Source organism: Gallinula chloropus, assembly GCF_964237585.1.
Source record: "Gallinula chloropus genome assembly, chromosome: 3".
NCBI classification, from domain to species: Eukaryota; Metazoa; Chordata; class Aves; order Gruiformes; family Rallidae; genus Gallinula; species Gallinula chloropus.
The window spans coordinates 98,287,402-98,305,892 of record NC_140087.1 but is presented as its reverse complement, the minus strand read 5'-3'; the positions used below and the strand labels follow the sequence as shown (position 1 = coordinate 98,305,892).

The 18,491-nt window shown below is 35.3% G+C and overlaps 2 protein-coding genes across 4 annotated transcripts in view; one reads left to right on the top strand and one right to left on the bottom strand.

Moving 5' to 3' along the window:
* Positions 1 to 18,491, top strand: part of MCPH1 (microcephalin 1) — a 127,487-nt gene that overhangs the window by 49,578 nt on the left and 59,418 nt on the right. The gene's annotated exons all lie outside the window — the stretch shown is intronic.
* Positions 1,966 to 18,491, bottom strand: part of ANGPT2 (angiopoietin 2) — a gene marked incomplete at both ends in the record, with an annotated part of 41,806 nt that continues 25,280 nt past the window's right edge. For 2 of the 3 annotated variants that reach the window (XM_084262509.1, XM_084262511.1), the window contains 6 exons: positions 1,966 to 2,126; positions 3,479 to 3,609; positions 7,009 to 7,175; positions 7,687 to 7,788; positions 14,933 to 15,063; positions 17,320 to 17,552. In XM_084262509.1, coding sequence (XP_084118635.1) covers positions 1,966 to 2,126; positions 3,479 to 3,609; positions 7,009 to 7,175; positions 7,687 to 7,788; positions 14,933 to 15,063; positions 17,320 to 17,552 — 925 coding nt within the window. The remainder of the gene's footprint in view (positions 2,127 to 3,478; positions 3,610 to 7,008; positions 7,176 to 7,686; positions 7,789 to 14,932; positions 15,064 to 17,319; positions 17,553 to 18,491) is intronic. The other variant, XM_084262510.1, reaches the window with a different exon arrangement.

Here is an 18,491-nt window from a genome sequence, read left to right as displayed (position 1 = left end):
GTAGACAACAGCAAGGTCTCCCCTTCACCTTGTATTCTCCATGCTAAGAAAAGGCCATCTCTTTTGGCCTGTCTTGGTACGTCATGTGCTTCTTTGTATGTCTATCTCCTTTACTAGCTTGGTTGTCATCTTCTAGACTTGCTTTTTAAGAAATTTCTTGACATTTCTTTTCATGAAATAAATTTTGTGAAGTTTTTTGTGGGTTTTTTGGGGTGGCTGGAGGGATAAGTATATATACTTACAATGTGCTGGGAGAGATTAATATTAAATATTGATTTTAACAAAATATTAAACAGCCAATTGAAGAGCATTAAGATTATTTTATACAACTCTTCAGATGACTTCATTTAGCTTTGTTAGGTTTATTTAAAATCACACCATGAAGTAATATTAGAAGTATTTTTGGTTGCTGCTACCCTCTAGTAATGCTGACACGTGCTTTTAGTGAAGAATGGTGGTAATGTGCATGGCTGGGTTCTCTGACAGCAGCCTTAATGACTGTCAGTACAAGATTTTTCTTCCATCTTTCTCAAAATCATTTACTGTTTTTAAGATAGAACACCTTTTGTTAAATAAGCCTCTAGAAGAATTGTGTGTATGAGATGTGTTCTTGCCTTACAATTAACTCAGTCATCTACTGAAATTTAAATTTTATAAAATTAATAATTTAAAACAAAGACTAAGCATAAGAATTAAAAACTAAGGTTAATTTGGGGAAATATAACCACAAAATTCTTTTGCGTCATTTATGAAGAAATATCTTCTCAATCCACACTGCAGTAGACAGTACACCATTTTAAAGCACATAGTAATAAAATTTTTAGAAAGCAAAAATCATCCAGTAGAGTAGTTTATTCACATTGTGGCATAAGGTGAGGTCCTACCTACAAAGAATTTCTAGGAAGAAGTCCTAACCTTACTGAAAAAGCCCCCGATGTATGTATATGACCTTAGGTAACTATCAGATTTGGTTTTCCCTATTTCTAAAATGTAGTGATTTGTGTCTTGAATCATGAGCATAAATTTAACTGTATCAAAGAACATGCATATGCTTTTCAGATAAGGTTATTTTTACAAAAAATATAGATGTATTACAGCACCAGGTGATAACTGATTGTCATAGACAACTGGACATCTGGTGTTAATGCCGTTGTCTCGGTTTATAAAATATTGATCATTTACAGGTAAATGACAAGGAAAGAAAAAAGTGCAATCTTCATAAAAAATATAAAGAAATACATATTATATTGTAATTTGCAGGGATTATTGTGACTGTAATAAGTACAAACAGAAAGAAATGGTGATTTTTGTACATGGTATTTCCCAAGAATAAATGCAAAGTACTTAAATGTTATTTGTCCTCTGTTAAATAAAGTAATACAGGCTATCAGAAAGAAAATCCCTGAAAAACTGTAAGAAGTTGTTTAAGAGACTATGGGGGGAAAGAATGTATTCTTTAACTACAGTATTGAGCTAATTACAGGACAGTATTTTTTTATGTACATAAAAGGCAAACATGACACAAAGATAAATAGTTCTAGATCTACTTAAGCGGTTTATATTAGAGTAATGTTTGAAGTTCAGTGATGAGGCGAAATGCATATTTCTAAAACTATTTTAGGTATTTTTCACAGTTCCAGTTATTTACTAACACATACATAACATAAACAATCAGTAAAGCACAGTCCTTAATTTGTGTGACAGTTTCTTGGATGTTCTTTTTATTCAGTTGTTTGGCCAAATCAGTTAGGTCAGGCTTTAGACTTTGAGTCTGGTTGAACAGCATGAGCTTTAGCTGAGCAAGACTATTGCAATTCAGGAATTGTACTGAACTGATCCCCTCAGAAGACTAGCGCATGTTTTCTGGGCTTGAAAATGAGACAAGTTGCAGATGTGTGTTTATATGCTGGGCAAATTAAGTCTTTGAAAACTATACAATACATAATTCACATAATGCAAAAGCATTTAGAAATCTGCTGGTCGAATCATCATAGTTGTGGCTTTGAGAGAGTATCCCGAGCCTTTCCAGTAGTACCACTTGATACCGTTGAACTTGTTGTTGTTCTGTCGTAATGGGTAATACATTCCATTGAGGTTAGAAGGACCACATGCATCAAACCACCATCCTGCAAAACAGCAAAGAAAGAAAACATCAGCAGAAGTAATTTTCAAAATAGTGTATAAGGGCACTTTGTTGTCCTGAAATGAGAAAGAAAGCTAAAGCCAGTTCTTCATTCTTATGATTTGGAAGTGTCAGTATAAAATATTTGCCTCAAACTCAGAAATTAAATGTATTTAATTATTAAGTACATATTCTTAGAGCTCATGTAATACATTGTAGTTTAAAATTGAGAAGGGAAGGTGTTCAATCAATCTTAATTTATTGATTTCAAACATTATTGTTAACAGTCTGAGGGCAGAACTTGAACTACGGTATTGAGTCATCTTTGGATTTTGTCTGCTCTTTAACAAATTCCCAATTCTTCTGAGATTTGAACTCCTTTCTTCATTATTTAGTTAGAGGATTTAGTTACTCTTTCAGTTCTCTGTGGATCAGTTCAAAACTTCTGCACTGAAACCTGGTAAGAAGGAAAAGGAGACTTTGTATCCTTATGCTCCTTATGCTTCTGGCCTATTAGTGGGTCATAAGGAAAAATTTTTACTAATAAGATAATATTTTTATACATCTGTTATGATTTTGATAATGTGTTCTGTAGGGCAGTAATTCAGCAATCCTTTTGGAAAAAACTGAAGCTGTCTTTTGTCTTGTAACATGCTACAGCGAAACAAACCATTGCTTAAGAAATAGCAGGAAGAGAATTCAATTTACAAAGCAGTTGTTTACATTTCAGAATGTGGAATTCTAGATTGACAAATTATGGAATGGCTTTTCCGGTTCAAGATAAAAATACCAACTAAAACCTCAATAACTAGTGAACAATCATTAGAAAAGTGTAAATATCTCATATATGTGGTGTATCTTTGCCACTTCATAATGATCCTGAAATATGGAATTCACTTGTATCCTTCTGTGACATGAGCAGTATACAGTAGCTTTTGGGGGGTTTTCCCTTTCTGGGAAAGGGTTTTGTGCCTATAAGGATTTGAGCTATTTCACTGACAAACTGCATCTCTAAAACAGGTTTTGAGCGGGGAGTTAAGGGTTTTAGTCTCTGAATGTTATCTAATTGCTTGGAAGAAGTATCTGCTGTCTTTGGTTCCACAATTTCATACTTTCTTGTACCCCAACTTTAGAGACTTTTTGCTTCTAGTTTTCACTTCTCTTGTTTTACTGAAACTAACCTTTGTCAAATGATAAAATGTTTCTTTTGGAGTCATCAAGCTTGTGTTTCAATAGTCAAAATTTATGAAGTCAAAGTTATCACTATTTATGCCATAGACAATTTCAGTGCCAATAAAAATAGGAAGACTGAGAAACAAAAAAAAAAAAACAAACCCCAACCAAAAACATTCCTACCTCCTGTTAGCATTTGTGAACATTTGCAAATACATTTGTCATTGTCTGCATCCTTTGTGCTAAAATCATTTCCTGGTTGGCTTATACTACTTATTTTGCCCGCTGTCCCAGTAAGTCCTTTAAGGTAGATCCTGTAAAAGTGAGGAATGGAAAAACAATTATTACATGGAATAGTAGTTGATCTGCAAATTAATAATGGAATAGTTTGCAATAAATATTCTGTTCAAATAGTCAAGGTCTCTTCTGGCCAATGTACTACTGCAAGCTATTTTGCAGCATAACATTTTAATGTGAGCAGAAATGGTCAGCACAATCTTCTAAGAAACAGCCTCCACATTTGTAGAGGTGACTTTAGTTCACAACATATTAGAAAGAAATTAGAGTAGTTAGATGATAACTCCTAAATTTTTCATCTAGATCATGCATTTCTTAATACTGTATGTACATTGTGTGCCATTATTTTTTATCACATTCGAAAGTTTAAACCAAACTTTTTTTGATTCCTGTTTTCTGTTAGCACAACATGGCAATGTGGCATTACAAGTTTGCATCTATGAGAGATAATAGCATTACCTGCACTACTACTTACCAGCTAGATATTAAATCATCACATGTATATAAGTTTGCCTCAGTTTCCTGGCAATGTAAATTTACAATGAGGCTGCTCCTGTTTGGATCTGTTTACACGGGTGCAGACACAGCCTTAGTGGGGAAAGACACAGGGCACCAAACTGGGGAAATGACTACACAGCTATTACTGTTTTCTCTAGAATTGGCAGGACTTGAACCCTCTCTTCACACAGTATCTCTTTGGTGATGACATTCCTGTAACAAATACCTTAACATTCTCAGAGCCATTCTATTTGTTTAAGGAAGAGATCTCACTTTTGAGGAGAACTAACTTGTGCCCAGATCAGTTTTCTCCTTGCATGTTTATGACAGAAGTTGTAGGTATTCATGTAGATCAGCTCATTGTAGATCTTATCAAAAATCTTTTCCAAAATGTTAAGTATTCTGTTTTTAATTAAGGTGAGTTCAAAGTTCTGTAAGCCAATTTCTTATGTAAGTGATGCTAAAGGCTCCAGGTTTAATGTATGAGGCTAGGCTTGATTTTAAAGTATCATTTGAAGTCATATGAATGCAGAGTATTATTCATTTATTATTCTTCAGTTTCTAAAAATATGGCATAGTATAGCAGAATATGAGAGGCAGTTGATGTGAATTTAAATGAGCGGTTCTGACTGGATATCACAAAACCTTTTTCACAGACGAGCAGTGGCATAGGTTGGAGTTTATCACGACCCAACTGCATAAATCCCTGAGCAACTTGGTCTGATCTCACTTTGTCTAGGAACCTAAGATATTTCAGTCTTATGATCACACACATTATCTTTCCAGCATTCAGAATCTATTATTGTAATGAAAGTTGCTCTTAATTGAATACTTTCTTAGGTTTTTCATTTTTATAGTGCTAAGTGCATTCTTTAAACCATTGCATTCTATGATGCATTACATGTTTGGTTGCATTTTAACATAAAGTAGCTATTTACAGATGACCATCTTAGTTTGCAGTAATTATTTTTTAATATTGTAAATGGACATGGGTAGTGACCCATTTTGCAAAGGTTGCCTTTATAAGTATTTTAAAGCATGACTTTAAAAAAAAATCTCTGCTGTAGATTCTGACTGTTTCCAGATGAAAAAATATTTGTTTTGGAGTTGAGACAACTGTATACTACTAAGGCATTAAGATCTAACATTTTGGGGGAGGAAGATGTTGATAGTTTGAAGTAACAGCATCAGTTATCTCAGGTGTTAGACTGACTTTGTTTGCAACAAATAGTTGCTAGAAATCGTGGAGAAATTAATCTAAATTTGGGCAACTTTTCTGTCTGGCCACGGTAAAGCTCCACAAATCTGTAAGTTTCTTCTAAAGAAATACTTCTTGTAACATGTAGTAGAGTTGTGGTGAACAGAATTAAATCCAGCTGTCAGCTGATAACAAGCAGTGCCCCCTGCCCAGGGCTCAGCCTTAAGGCCAGTCTTGTTTAATAATCTTGATGAGGGGATTGAGTGCACACCCAGTAAATTTGCAGGTGACAGTGAAGTGGGTGGGAATATACATCTGCTTGAGGGTAGGAAAGTTCTGCAGAAGGATCTGGACAGGCTGGATCGATGAGATGAGGCCAATTGTATGAGGTTCAACAAAGCCAAGTGCTGGGTTCTGCACTTTGGTCATAACAACCCCATCCAACGCTACAGGCTTGGGAAGAGTGGACGGAAAGCTGCCTGGCAGATAAGGATCTGGGTTTGTTGGTTGACACCCAGCTGAGCATGAGCCAGCAGTGTGCCCAGGTAGCCGAGAAGGCCAATGGTATCCTGGCTTGTATCAGGAATAGTGTGGCTGGTAGGACTAGGGAAGTGATTGTGCCCCTGTACTGGGCACTGGTGAGGCCACACCTTGAGTACTGTGTTCAGTTTCAGACACTTAACTCACTGAGGAGCTGGAGTGTGTCCAGGGAAGGGCAACAAAGCTGGTAAAGGGTTTACAGCACAAGTCTTGTGAGGAGCAGCTGAAGGAACTGGAGTTGTTTAGCCTTGAGAAGGCTGAGGGGAGACCTTACTGCTCTCTACAACTACCTGAAAGGAGGGTGTAGTAAGCTGGGAGTTGGTCTCTTCTCCCAAGTAACTAGCACTAGGACAAGAGGTCAAGTTGCACCTGGGGGAGGCTTAGACTGGATATTAGGAAACATTTCTTCACCAAAAGAGTAGCCAGGCATTGGAACGGGCTGCCCATAGAGGTGGTGGAGTCACCATCCCTGGAGGTGTTCGGAAAACATGTCATGTGGCAGTCCAGGACATGGTTTAGTTGACATGGTGCTATTGGACAGATGGTTGGACTTGATGATCTTAGTGTTTTTTTCTGACCTTAAATATTCTTTGATTCTATGATTAAAACCTGGTGTTAAAATTGGCAAGTTTGTAGGGGGTGAGGCTGGACATTTGCTATTAGCTTCATTTTCACAGGTAGGAGCATTATTCTTTGAGTGGGTCATGGAAGGAGAAGGCTGCATTACCTTAGTGTGCTCTTCATGATGACAGAGCAGCTCCTACTAGGCCACTGACTGAAATGGAAAATCTCCTTGCAGTATTATTCATCTTAGTCATCCACCTTCCACTAATCTATTTATTGCTCGGAAACAGGATTTGATAGCAACTGCAGATTCCTATTGCCCTGAAGACCGCACACTGCCATCTGCTGTACTGGCATGTCTCCTACCTTATACCATACCATTTCTTTATCTTTGTGCATCTTGTGTGTGCACTAGAAAAATATACATTCTCTCCATTGGGGAAAAAACCTTACTATTAAAACTGCTTTAGCAAATAGGTGAAAAATTAAGCAAATGTTACTTTCTGAGCAAAACAAAAAATCATCATAATTTGTATGAAATAAATTCATGCATCTGCACAGTCTAGAAAGATTATTACCATTCTTTTTTCTTTCAGCTCTTAATTTTTCTGCTTACCTGTATTTTAGTTCTTCACTTGCTAGAGAGAAGTGGTCATACAACGAATACGCTTCATTTCCTTCCCAGTCTTTCAGCTGTACTTTAAGAACGTAACGCTTCTGATTAGTCAGCTGAGAAACAAACTCGTTTCCCAGCCAGTACTCCCCAGCAGGATCACCAAATCCCTGTAATTCAAGTTGTATATATAAATAACTTTGGTTTGTTTTTCCTTTGAGTTTGAAATGATAGCTTTATCAGTTTTTAAGTTTAATAGTTTTCAGTCTGTCAACTAAGAATTTTACTGTGTCTGTGAGGGGTACAGATCTGTAATATTTCAAAAAGTTAATTTCAACAGAGACAAACTCAGGAATCTTAAATAGTGAATCAATATTGGTTGGGTTTGGAGCAGTTTCTACTGTTGCCACCAGAAACAGAAATATAAATAACTCAAAAAATGTGGACATATCATGGAACAGTTGATTAAAGAAAAGTGAGGTGTCTCTTTAAAAACAAACATCACACTTGCAAGTCTCGTTAGGCAAACAACTGACTGAGATTTTCTAAATGAACATCTAAGGATAAAGACAACCCCTGAAACTTGCTTACATTCTAAGGAGTCTGTTAATATAACTTTATTATATGAGATTTCACGTTATAATAACAACTAATACTAAGGCTTTAGCAAATATTATTTACCATCTTGTACTCTTTCCATGTCCGGTGAAAGTCCACGCTGCCATCTTCACGTCTCTGAATGACCGTCCAGCCTCCTCCACCAGTTTCCATATCACAATAGGCCTACCAGAGTAAGCACATAATTGCATGAGTGCATACAGTTATGTGAGAACAAAAATACAAAGCTTGTGCTTTGCATAATGCTGTATAGTGGTTTTAAGCACAAAATGGGTGTTAACCTAAAAATGCTGGTTTCCATAGCTTTCATACAAATCTGTGGTTGTCCACAAATAATTGTGATTGCTCAGTATATATCACTCTTAACAAAATACAATTGACACCTTAAAAATAGCTGGTAGCTGTTAAATGAAGAAAAGAAATGTAGTTTCTGATTCTTTATTTCCCTCTTGCACTGATATTTTTGAGTATCCTGATGATACAGTTCTCCTGAAAGATGTTTCCACTTCTCCATTTTTTGTGACAGATTTGTTTGGATTTCAAATGTTTTCTCAGAGCGTGCACACTTTTAAATTCAGGCAGTGACTGAACTGAAATGTATTTTCTTTTCCACTGTCATCATTCAATACATTTGCAGAGGTCTGCTCCCCAGAATTAAATCTAAGTGTAGAATAGTTAGTATCTGAAAGTTAAAACTTGAGGCCAATACAATGAATATCTTACATTTAGAACAAGTAACTACTGTAAGATTTTTCCAAATATTGATAAATCCTATTTGAATTTACCAAGTTATTGCTCAACATGTGAAAAGAATGGCATGTAATAGGCAGTTCACTCAAGTCAGTTTTAGAATACCCAATAATGCATTCCTGGCACAATAAAATTCATATTTAAGCTAACTTGTTCAGTGAATCTCTTTCTAGATTAAAATTGAAAGTGACTGAGTTAAATAGAATTCTGGTATATGTTCAGTGCAGTGTGAGATAAAATATCCTACTGTGGGTGCCAATATACTGCAGGGAAGGTTTTGAAAATTTAGGAGTATTTTGGAATGACAGTTGGGATAAATTAACAAGGAAATCTTGCCACTATGTGAATATATAGGACCATTTTTCCTGATGAAGGATTTTAAATTACTGCACCTAATTCTGCTTTTCTGAAACTAGCAGATCTTAAGATGTGTGAAGTCAATGGAAGTAAACTGGTGTAGAACAGTATAATGGAAGTCAAGCTGAAATCAGTATCTATATTACAATTTAGTACTGATGCTAACTTTGAGAAAAATCTTAAAGTTCTTGTAGAAGTATTATTTGTTTGGAGACTTCACAGTTGTTCCAGAGTCTCTAATCTGGAAGTTAATTTTATTTTCTTTTTTAATAGCACTTTCTGCAAAGTTAATAAAGTTCTGAAACTTCAGAATTATTTCACATATTTGAAAAGTTTTTAAATCTTAGTTTTGAATATTGAAGTACATTAACCTCTAATCTGTACTTTACCTATTTCATCAGTTAAGTGAAGTCACATCTTCCCATTTATAGTAGTGGAGACAAAATTTGGCTTCTTACACTGTGATAGGATATTTCACCTGTACAGATTAATTAAAAATTAAAAAAAAAAAGGGGGTTGGGGGGAGCACCCAGACCTGAGCGTTTCAATATGAATTTGGCTATTTCTCCTTATTGTTAAAAATAATCTCTTCATGGTCTTCCTTCTTACCAAACTTACAACTGCTGCTTGTCACAATGTGCCTATAAATTCCCCAAATCATGACTGAATGACACTGAAGCTATATGTCTTTTTCATCCTCTTCAATGGGAGACTCTCTTACTGTTAGCAGATTTGAGTTCTTGGAGCTTAAACATCCTGGAAATTAATTGAGAAAGTGTGACTTCAGAGAAGCCAGAGTTTCCTTCTGTCCTGTGGCAGTTTTGTGTGTCATCTCAGGAAGTGAAGTCTGCCCCTCGCTAAGTTTTCAAGCTAGTTGGTTCTTTCAGGGTGTGCATGTATTTCTGTGTCTGTGTATTGTACCCATGTTATACACAAGCACATACATTTGTATAAATCAAGTAAGGTATTTTTACAGTGCAACCTGCTCAAAGGCATCAGACTTTTGAAGGGAAAGCAAGCCTTTAGAGCTGCTAATATCAAACATGTTAGTGATTCAAAAGGCTGTGGCACATGGGGAATCTGAAACAGAGATACTGTGTTTTAAGGTTGTACCAAGACTGACTGAGATTCATGAGGCATGCAACTGAAGAGTTTTAAGAAAGATAAAAGAAATAAGAAAAAGAGTTGAATTAGGAATTACTTCTTAAAGTATGTTATGGGAAAGGCATTTAACTGAAAGCAGCAACTTTAATTTGTACTGCTGTATGCAATTCCTTGTACCTGAAAGTGTATTTTCTGTTTGTTTTTGCTAACCTCTGTAATGAATGACTGGTAAAGATTTGGTAATAATATCTAAATTAAATTTAGTAAAAACAAATTGCCTTGGAAAGGAAAGGCTGAAGATAAGGTGTTTTAAAAGATGTTCAGTCTGGTTTAGAAAGCTAATTTATGTGATGTGTAATGCATATGAGAAAATGAATTTCAAAAGGAGGCTATAAAGAAGGATACTAGGAGTGGGCAGTAAAGCAGATGCAGATATTTTCACTAAGCACCTCAACAAGTTAAAAGGCTGATTTAACAGTAGTCAAATACCATTGGTTGTAGAGAAAATTGTTGACACTGAAGCTTCATCCCACTGAACGGACAATATAAAGGACAATATAAGTAGCCAGGTTGAGAATAGAACTATTTCACCTTTCTCTGAAACACGTAGTTTTTAATTTCCTTGATGCCTATCATCTAAATTCCAATTCAGCTGGAATTATTACTTTGAAGATATAGATGTCTTAAAGTAGAAATTTATTTAGTTCTAATGAGATTAATATATTCTCAAACAGTGAATGACTGAATGTCTTACATGTAATATGCCTGTTACAGCCACTAGCCATTTTGTATATGATTGGTAAGACAACTAGCTAGTATAGAGACCACACATTCTTTGGGATAAATGCTGGTGTACTGCAACTTTGTTCCCAAAGGGAGAAGCAATTTAGTGTGAACTGAAAGACATAATAAGAATCTGAGGAAGCAAATTCCATAAAAATCTCATATATATTTTTCTTACCAGTAATAATTTTATAAAGTATATGTAAATTTGGGAGTATAATTTTGTCACAGCAAAACAGTTTACGTCAGTCATATGTAAGTGCTTCTGAAAGATGCCAGTTTTCTGGCCCTGGAAAGGGAAATCCTTTTCTTTCTTGGGTGGAAAATGGGGCACAGGCAAAGGGAATATACAGGTTACATCATTTCCTTCTAGTGTCATAGTAACTGTTTTAAAAGTTGAGAAGATTATTGCTGTTTGAGATTTCAGTGTATGGTTTCTAATGGCTGAACTTTGTGGTTGCACACTTGCCCCCTTGAACTGTTAAAAAGTGAAAATTCTTTTCACCACCTATTATGTAACCATCTTACAGTGAAATATTTTGTCTTCAGGCTTGACTGCCAATGCAGAACCATGTCTTTCAAGCACTTGCATATACAGCTTTGTTCATGAAGTCAATACTTTGTTTTCCAGATCATTTCCCTGGAAATCATTTCTCTAACTAACCAAGATGAAAATACTTACTGTGAAACTAGGATCTTCAAATTTACATACACGCTTCATTTTTAATATGGGAAAGAATAAAATCAATGAAGCAAAATGGCAGGGAAGATTACAGAAAGAAAATTAATGAAATAAGTTGATCTGTTTGCATTACTTTTTACTAAAAATACCAAAGTGAATTATGTATATTCCTAAGCGATTTCAGGGATGGAGATAGGCCATTCAGTAAAATTAAGATTAAGGAAGGGATTTGCTGATTTTAAAATAAACCATAAATCGCTGTGTCAGTCTGCAGAGGGAACAATCTCTTCATGGTGTATGTGAAAGATGAGGGAAGAGGAAACATTTCTTTGGACTATAACTTATATTTTGAAAAAAAAATCTTCATTCTCCTGTAAAATGATATGCATGAAGGCTTTCTCTAACACTCATTACTAGAGCAGAACTCTTCTGACCCTTCAGCCTAGCCTTGGTTTTATATTCAAAAGGAAGAAATTTAACGTTTTATAAAACTAGTAAAAATAGATACCAAGATTAGACAGGCAGCAGGAGTCTTCAAACAAATGCCAAAAAGACTAAAGAGATTAGCCTCTCGACTTAGAACAAATTGGCAGGGGGAATATTTGATTTATCTTGTGAACTGCCTCAATACTTGCAATTCTAGCAGCTGTAGCACTGTGAGAGCTAAGGTCAGCTGTTCATATTTTTCACCTCTAGCTAAAGATGAGCACTGTATTTTTGAAAACACTGTAAGGAAGTTTAAGCAGAATTATTCCCTTTTCCGAAGACTGTAAGCACAGTAAGCTGATAGCAGTCAGTTAGATGTTTTCACTGTGTAGGAAGCTGACTTTCAGGACAAGTAATTTTTCTTCTTTTCTGTTGTACATTAGGCTATTTGGGGTAGAAGTGTTTTCAGCCCTGCTTTCGGAATGGTGAAGATCTGGCTGACTTAACAGGATGAAGATCCGCTACATTTTTTTTATACCAAATTAAATGCATTTGCCACATCTGTGCAGTTTCCTTTTGTATTGCTTTTGGCTGTTGTCTGAATGCTTTTGAGTCATGATGCTCAACGATTTTGTGTCATGAGATGTGACTAGATAAGAATTGCAGCCCTAGAAAAAAACCCCACTTGTGTGGTTTATAATGTAATTTAACCTAATCACCAGTGAAAAAGATAAGACGAAACTTCTGAAATTCAGTAAAAATCCCTCATCTAACCTCTTACCATATCAGAGAAGCTTCACACATACTCTTTTTTTTTTGTGTATGTGTATTTCACATGCACCATGCATGGACTCTATTAGACATGACTAGCTACTTGTCTGGAGGATCACTTTTTAGGAAAGTTATGCCAAGCCATTTTTGTTGGTAAATTCAAACTTGCCCAAATCACCTTCTGTAAGAAAGTTTTGGTTAAAAAGACATTGGCTTGGAATGTGTCTCATTCCTGGGACAAACAACAGTGATGGAAATGGGGAAGAGCTTAGCCACTGCTTCAACCACTATTTTAAGATCTGGGTAGTATGTTGGTAATAGCTGTGGTAATGGTTAAGCTAATATATTAGGGTCATCCAGATTCAACTATTCTGCCTGGTTAAGACCAGGAGGTTAATTGGTTCAGGTAACTGCTTTAAACATGAAGCAAGTGACTTTTCATAGTTTTTTTTCCTTGTGTCAGCAGTCTTTTGCTATTTTTCCTCAGTGTTTTTAAAAGGACTTAGCTTTTGTCCTGGTGCAGAACAGGAAAGCTTGAAAATATTAATGGAATGAAATAATTGTTTTCCTCTCAGTTCTCATATGCAATTCTTTAGTTTTGGATTATAATGGGAGACAAATTAGTAAAGTGGGATCAGTTACAGATTATACAGAAGTTGTTTATAAGCCTGTTGGGAGGTCAGAAGGTGTTACAAGAGGAAAAGACAAAAACATAAACAGCAGTGCAGCACTTTTGGCAAATAAAAAAGGTCATTCTGTTTCCTGGTCCGAGTGGCCATCCACATCGTAAACAGTTGAAAATAGTGTAACGTGTTGATTATCACTAAACATTCACTTCCCTTGACAACTCCTCTTATGCATCTGTATTTGTATAAAAATATCTGTCAGGTTAAAACATTTTAGTCTCTTTATTTTTCATATCATATATAAGTAAAACCTTTGCTGTCTCAGTCTTTCATTCTATCTGAAGTGGGCAAAAGAAGATTAAAATTCTTTAATATTATTATACAAATTACTAATTTTATTACATTATTAAATTTAACTACTTTTTTAACCTAGTCAGTTATGAAAGTGAGAATTTCTATTGATTGGTCTAGGCCTCCATGTTCAAATGTAAAGCATTTCATTTATAGTGTGGAAATTTCCAATTGCACTTCTGTTTCAGAGACAGAGTATTTTGGTAGGTTTTAGTTTTGTAGAAACATGTGTTGCTTTGGCTTCTCAGATCACATAAATTGCCTAAACATTTATGACTTTGAAAATGTAGTGTTAACATTTATGACAGAAATTTTCATTTTGTAATATGGCATGCACTTGTGTCTGCTTTTAGAAAACATGCATGCTCTGTGTATTACATTTGAGAGTAAAATTAAAACCAAAGGCAAAAGCTTGAGACAAGTAATATTAAGAGATTCAAGGAATGAAACTCTTCCTGAGATATGACAAAGACTGCTACAATCTATTAATGTAGAGATGCAGTAGCTTCATCTTCTTTAGCATTTAAAATTGTGATTGTAGATATCCATGCTATTTAAATGACATTCGGCTTCATATGTAATACAACATTTTATTGTCTCTTACGTATAATTTTCTTGTGAAACAGATGTATTTAATATAGACTAGACTGTTCCAAAAGAAAACCAGCCTTTATTTTTTATCTTTTTTTTTCCAAGAGAAGCAGACTGCAGATACCATCATTTCACTAGATGTTATCTGTAAAAAAGCTGTGCATTTTGTGTGTTGTATTCTATAGATCTTACTCAAATAAATTGCTTATTTCCTTTAGTTGAGAGTTTGTACGGCTAAAGATCACAAAGTCTGACTTGGGCTAGATGAAGGTCTGACACTTCAAGGACTAGGCACTGTTGAACTTAATTTCTAAATCTGTGTTGCTATCAAAACTTGGGGGAAAAAATATCTGACAATTTTATCACTTGGTTTTCCACGTGCCCACATGATATAATATAATAATAAATATATATATATATATTATATGATATAATAAAGTCGAGCCTTAAGAATTCCATAAAATTCTTTTTTTGTAAAGAAATGTCAACAATATGAAATTATAAATTAAAAATACTAGAAAATTATTCAGAGTTTGTCTAAGAAATATATTAAGCATTTTATTTATATTGAAATGTCCCTCCTCAGCCTGCTGTGTCTGAAAAGTTGGAAGCAAACATTCATCATTTGAGCCCCACTCCTCAGAATGCCTACTGCATCGCTTCATCCTCACAGTCCACATGGGACTTTTCTCCCTGTTAGATTTCATAGTTTATGTCAACTGAATTACACTATCTGAGGCTTTGTCAGTAGATGGAGTATCTCTGTCAGGCATCCAGTATTATTAACTGGCCTTTAAAATAGCCTATTTCCCATAACAAATAACTTCTTAACACAGTATGCCTGGGTAGCATTTTATAGCCATCCTACCTTCTTTTCTTGTGCAGTGTTAGGAACTGTTAAGGTGTAGATTCCACTTGTTGTCAGTCCAGATTTGAAAGCTTCAGCACAGTCTTTGAAGCTGATTTGCTCCTCTTTTGCCATGAAGCTGTTCTTAGCTGCTAAAAATACAATAGACATGGAAGGCATTAAGAGGAGATCAATAAAGCAATTGATGTAATCAGCTTTGCAGTTCCAAAAAATATGCCTTGTCCTGAAAGTAATGACAGATAGAGTTATTAATTATGTGTGTTGTTACTTTATATTATTTAGAGAAGTTATTCTGATATGAGTGTGGTTGCTTGATGGGTTGAAAAGAGCTGACACATTAATATGTGGATACTTAGGATACAGCATTTCACCAGTTGAACAGTTTCTGGTTCCATTCATTTTGCCTTGCATGCACTAAAGCCTCTGTATGTATAAACTACTAGTACAAGCATATCTAACTAGCAACTGGTTATATTAATAATGGCCTTTGGCAAGTACTCTAAAATTGTGAAATCTAATATGACACTTGTGAAATACTTTACAATACAGTGGACTGGCATAACTGAGTTATGCTCTTACGGAGTTTTAGCTGGGTTGGGGTATTTTTGCCTCTGTGCTGAGCAGAAACAACTTTGTATCTACCAAGCTGAAGCTTTGTAGCTTAGCCCAACCAACCAAGGAAACATCCCTTCTGGAATTCATTTGTGTAAAAAATACATTTTAATATGTCTAAGCCTTCTTGTTTTACAGAACAATCCAAGGCTCATCTTTTTGTTCAGTTCTTTATTAACCATGGAGGTTAGAATTTCCTGGCATTTTGCCTGCTGACTGGTATTTCATATTTGACCTTTTTGGGGTTGGTTCTGTGTATTTTCCCTTTTAATTTAATCTAACAAGCACAGCCAGTTGGTACAAAGTTTGAGGTGCCATATAAATATATGCTTATATTATAGTTGCTTATTTTGTTCTCTTCAGCTTGCTTATTCATTATGTACCTGTTTACATGCTTTGCCTTAAATATAAAAATAACACGTTCAGTGTTTTAATTGCTTTTCCACACTCTATTGTTTTTATACTATCTTAGAAGCTTTCCCTGCTAATTTTGTCTTTTTGGCAACCATTCATTATTTTTTCCACTCTGGGTTTAGCAGTGTTGTAGCCAACATGACTTTAAGTTGTTTACTTATTTGTGCACTAGCATAGCAGATAACATCAGCAGGAACATGTACAGCCTCGCTAATGGTATTTAAGGGGATAGGGTCAGTTATTAAGGCAAAAAACTTGGGATTTACTTTGTTTAGAAAAACCTACACCGTCATATTATTAGTACACTACTGAAAGCAAGGACTTCCAAACAACCTGTGCCTTTTTTGTGACCCAACCTAGAGTAATGTAGCATAGTCCATCTATACTGTCTTTTAAGTTGTAATCACAATTATTTAATTTTTTTCAAATATTTAATTTTAAATCTTTTTTTTAGAGGTTCTATATGATTGTATATTTCCAGCCTTGAGAACTTTACAGCCAAACATTCCAGATTCCTTACTCTTGTCTATAGAACACCTATACCTTTTTAATTTGTCAAAGTTCTGTATCAGACGTGAAACTGATAAGGTAAGGAATTTGTTGATTTGTTTAAACCCTGTTTAGCCATCACTTTCAGCTTAGGGTTTGTGTAGGGGTTTTATGGAGCATGTGAGTCTGCATAGATTTGGAAGCTGTGCTCAGTGGCTATTATTTGTCGCAAGGCCGTCAGGCATTTAGGGATGAGGTTATAGCCTATAAAATTTGCTAGGCTGAGGGATTTTTAGGATGAATAGGAAAGCTTCAGTGAAAGACTGGCAGACTTCTGGAAGTTCCTGCTCCCCTGGGCTGGTGATTTCTATTGTCTAGGGCATATGTAAGTGTCAGTGGTGATTCCTTTACCTTTAATAGCCATTGTAATTCATCTTTTCTTGACCAACGCTATGTGCACAAAGCAATGAGAGGCATCAGAAGCATCCTTTGCAAGGCATGAAAAGAAGCTACAGGTTTACCTCATGCGGTCTAATCTAGATATATGGTCAAGAGAGTGTGTATTGTCAGATGAATGAATGCTATCTGTGATGAAAAATACTTGGCATCTCTGTATTTTGTTGAACCACTGGAGGAACCAATATAAACCACAGAAGGTTAGGCAAATGTTGAAAAGAAACCTGTTGAAAAGAATGGTGGCAGTTCCCCTGCTCCTAAAACACAGGTTAGTTAACTCAGATGCAGAATTTAAAGAAAAAAAATTTTTGAGAAGCAGAAGTGTGGGCAAACTGGCTGAAAGACTTTATAGGTAATAATGTACACAGATTAGGGAATGTCACTCAAATGATATAAATGTGTCTGCTTTTACTTACCGTTTGGTGTGGATATCATAGTAAGCAAGTTATGAACAGTCTCCATCAGATCATGTTGCTGTTTTTGCAGAACTGAGCTGTTTACTGTAGCTGTAACTAACTGCTTTTCTAGTTCTTCTATAATAGAATTCTGTCTGGCTACTAGGTCTTGAAGCTGATCTTTTTCATCTTTTATTGACTTCAGCTGAAGTGTGTGCTTGTCTTCCATCTCAAGAACTCTTTTTTCTAGAAAGCTAAAAAAAAGATTACAGTTAGGCTCCTCAGAAACAGTTGAGCCTTTTCTAAGTACTCAACTTCATTTTCTGATGCTTTGCATGCAGTAGAATGATAAATGAAAGCTGAGTTTAGTTTGATACATGTGCTTTCCTTTATCATTTAACTGATCAGTACCTTAATAAACTACATTATAGAGTACAGTCTGTACCACGGGTTTTTAAAGTGTAACAATTAGGTGTTTGATATTTCAGTGTTATGAAAGAAAAGATACAGTTTGGTCCTGAAAAAAGGATAGAAGTGCTAGAAGTACAGGGAATATATAATGGACAGAGACCCAAAAGTAACTACTACTTAATATGAAGTGTCTTGGATACCACACTCTCAAAACTTAGGCAATAATATTGATGGATTTCATGGTTTTATCATATTAAAAAATTATTATGATCCTAGGAACTTTTCTAATGCCCTGCATAATAATAAAATACATTCTTAACAGAAATTAATGCTACAGCATTAAGACAGGGAAACCTGCAAGTAATTTCTTCAAGATATGTTACCCATCTCCAGGACTGGAGCTGGTGTGAGTAGGTAACTGTCTGGAAAATTCTTTAAATGGTAATTTTTCTGATGCAGACTCTGAGAAAGCTAACATTAAAAGACACATGGCCAGAACAGAGAAGTTCACGAAAAACCCATTACTGTTTCTGAAAAAAATCCTGAACTGTCTGTTTCAAGCAGATTAATTCAATGTCAGATCATCATTTAGGTGAGAAACAATGTTTTTGCATTTCCATGGATTTTACAAGGGTAGTCTAAAGCCTGCTGAGTTCAACACAAAAAAAAAAGGCATTTTAAAATTCAGTATTTACTTTGCTTCCCATTTAATAAGGATGCTTGTTTTTATAAAGCTGGTAGATAAAACCTTTAGGGAACATATATAAATGTAGCAGAGTAGC